Here is a 3,147-nt window from a genome sequence, read left to right on the forward strand (position 1 = left end):
GGAGACCTGACATTGAACAAGATGCAATCTTTCCGTGAAGGTTTAAGGTCCTGCTCACCTCCCAACTTTCCCAGCCAATCTTTTTACACTGCAAACAAACAACGGACTCGTAAAAATGACGCTGGTTCTGTGCAAGGAGCAAGCGTTTCAGTTGCTTAAAACCATTGTCTGGTTACACTGAAACAGAACAGATCTCCTTGACCCTCTCTGAAGCTTCTAACCTTCTCCATGCTTTATACCGGCAAAAGACACACCTAAGGTCATCGTCACCCCTCCCGTGCCCCGCCCCTCAGGGGTGTGAAACTAAACTCACATTCTCTTTGTTCTCTTCATTATTACAGGCCTGAAAGGCACTGCAGCCCAGTACATCTGAATGGCTCCTCTTCAGAGCAGGGCTACATCCCAGAAGGCTTTGCTGAAATAAAGAATTAATCAAGAAGTGAATTACAACACTTCCCCCCTTTAAGATCTCCCCAAATGGACACCAGAAATCCAATCAAGAAAACAAAAAGGGTTGCAGCTACCCTCATATAAGTCCAAAATAGATAAAAAGTATTACAGAAGAAGAAAACCGCAGATTTATACCCTGCCCTTCTCTCTGAATCAGAGCGGCTTACAATCTCCTATATTTTCTCCTCAAACAACAGACACCCTGTGAGGCGGGTGGGGCTGAGAGGGCTCTTACAGCAGCTGCCCTTTCAAGAACAACACCTACCAGAGCTATGGCTGACCCCAGGCCATTCCAGCAGCTGCAAGTGGAGGAGTGGGGAATCAAACCCGGTTCTCCCAGATAAGAGTCCGCACACTTAACCACTACACCAAACTGGCTCTCTATTAGAGCTATGGCTGACCCAAGGCCATTCCAGCAGCTGCAAGTGGAGTGGGGAATCAAACCCGGTTCTCCCAGATAAGAGTCCGCACACTTAACCACTACACCAAACTGGCTCTCTATTAGAGCTATGGCTGACCCAAGGCCATGCTAGCAGGTGCAAGGGGAGGAGTGGGGAATCAAACCCGGTTCTCCCAGATAGAAGTCCACACACTTAACCACTACACCAGACTGGCTCTCTATTAGAGCTATGGTTGACCCAAGACCATTCCAGCAGCTGTAAGTAGAGGAGTGGGGAATCAAACCCAGTTCTCCCAGAGAAGAGTCCACACACTTAACCAATACACCAAACTGGCTCTCAATTAGAGCTCTGGCTGACCCAAGGCCATTCCAGAAGGTGCAAGTGGAAGAGTGGGGAATCAAACCCAGTTCTCCCAGATAAGAGTCCATGCATTTAACCACTACACCAGACTGGCTCTCTATTAGAGCTATGGCTGACCCAAGGCCATTCCAGCAGCTGCAAGTGGAGGAGTGGGGAATCAAACCCGGTTCTCCTAGATAAGAGTCTGCACACTTAATCACTACACCAAACTGGCTCTCTATTAGAACTATGGCTGACCCAAGGCCATTCCAGCAGCTGCAAGTGGAGGAGTGGGGAATCAAACCTGGTTCTCCCAGATAAGAGTCCACACACTTAACCACTACACCAAACTGGCTCTCTATTAGAGCTCTGGCTGACCCAAGGCCATTCCAGCAGCTGCAAGTGGAGGAGTGGGGAATCAAACCCGGTTCTCCTAGATAAGAGTCTGCACACTTAATCACTACACCAAACTGGCTCTCTATTAGAACTATGGCTGACCCAAGGCCATTCCAGCAGCTGCAAGTGGAGGCGTGGGGAATCAAACCTGGTTCTCCCAGATAAGAGTCCACACACTTAACCACTACACCAAACTGGCTCCTAGGAATGCCAGACTGCCAATGGGCACACCAAGAGCTTTGGGGTAGACATAGCATTAACCACTATTCTGGGGAAATTACAGTATTATAGTGTTTTCAGAACATCAGCTGACGGATAGACAACGTGTGTCCAGATTTCCACCTGGATGTGACATCAATGCATCATAATTTCTGCTTCCCATTGTCCTCCTGCCAGCCTATACCAAGGGCAGGTGGGAGGGCCCATCTGGTGGGAGACCAATGGCAAGCCTGAAAGTAAATCATATCTCGAAACCTGGGACAAGGCCCAAAACCAGGCCACCAGGACAGCAAGAACTATGCTTTGTATACGGTACTCAAGCTTACACTGCTATTGTTCAGCAGACATCCATACGACACGTGAGTAGGGTTGGGTTCCACCCAGAATTCCTATACGCCAGCCTTCGATTTTTGAAAAGCAGCATTCATATTTTCAAAACCCCTGATGCCAGGATCACCAGTCCTAGAAGTCTGGGTGACTTTTTTCTCCCAAGCAGTTCACCTGAGGTTTATGAATGGTGATCGGCCTGCTTCACAAGGAGAGCAGCAGAACTTCACACTTGCAGAAAGGGAGTCTCTTCCCCAAGCAACTTACCGGGATGGACTGCATTCTGGCCACTGGCAGCCGAAACCTGAAACGAGCCCACACACAAACAGGCTTCAGGGTGGATTCAGGCTACATTCCAACATCTAAGCTCAAACAGTACTGGCAGCGAGCTAACGACACACCTTGGATTTCCCACTGCACGTTCAAATTAAGTGATTACAGCTGACAGTGAACTCTAGAGATTAGGAAGCAGTGGGACAAGTTCTTTGCTTAATGGTCCCAAGATATCACCTGTTTCCAAGTTGGACGCAGACAGAGAGTGTTAGCTGGGTAGCAAGAGGGTACTGTGTGGAGAGGAGGCGGCTGAGAGGTGATAGGATCACCATCTTCAAGTACTTGAAGGGCTGTCATCTAGAGGATGGTGTGGAATTGTTTTCTGTGGCCCCGGAAGGTTGGACCAGAATGAATGGGTTGAAATTAAATCAAAAGAGTTTCCAGCTCAACATTAGGAAGAACTTCCTGACTGTTAAGAGTGATTCCTCAGTGGAACAGGCTTCCTCCTCGGGAGGTGGTGGGCTCTCCTTCCCTGGAGGTTTTTCAACAGAGGCTAGATGGCCATCTGACAGCAATGAAGATCCTGTGAATTTAGGGGGAGGTGTCTGTGAGTTTCCTGCATTGTGCAGGGGGTTGGACTAGATGACCCTGGAGGTCCCTTCCACTCTAGGATTCTATGATCCTGTGGATTTAGGGGGAGGTGTTTGTGAGTTTCCTGCATTGTGCAGGGGGTTGGACTAGA

General features: G+C 48.8%; 1 protein-coding gene across 1 annotated transcript in view; it reads right to left on the reverse strand.

Annotated features, from left to right (window-relative positions):
- The window catches only part of TBRG4 (transforming growth factor beta regulator 4), a 57,401-nt gene extending 54,987 nt beyond the window's left edge, over positions 1-2,414 (reverse strand). Inside the window, exons 1-2 of the mRNA XM_060248248.1 lie at positions 2,400-2,414; positions 314-415 (exon numbers count right to left, since the gene is read on the reverse strand). Of these exons, the coding sequence (XP_060104231.1) occupies positions 314-415; positions 2,400-2,414 (117 nt within the window). The remainder of the gene's footprint in view (positions 1-313; positions 416-2,399) is intronic.
- Between the last annotated feature and the right edge of the window lie 733 nt (positions 2,415-3,147).

This window comes from Heteronotia binoei, chromosome 10 (genome assembly GCF_032191835.1).
Source record: "Heteronotia binoei isolate CCM8104 ecotype False Entrance Well chromosome 10, APGP_CSIRO_Hbin_v1, whole genome shotgun sequence".
Lineage (NCBI taxonomy): Eukaryota > Metazoa > Chordata > Lepidosauria > Squamata > Gekkonidae > Heteronotia > Heteronotia binoei.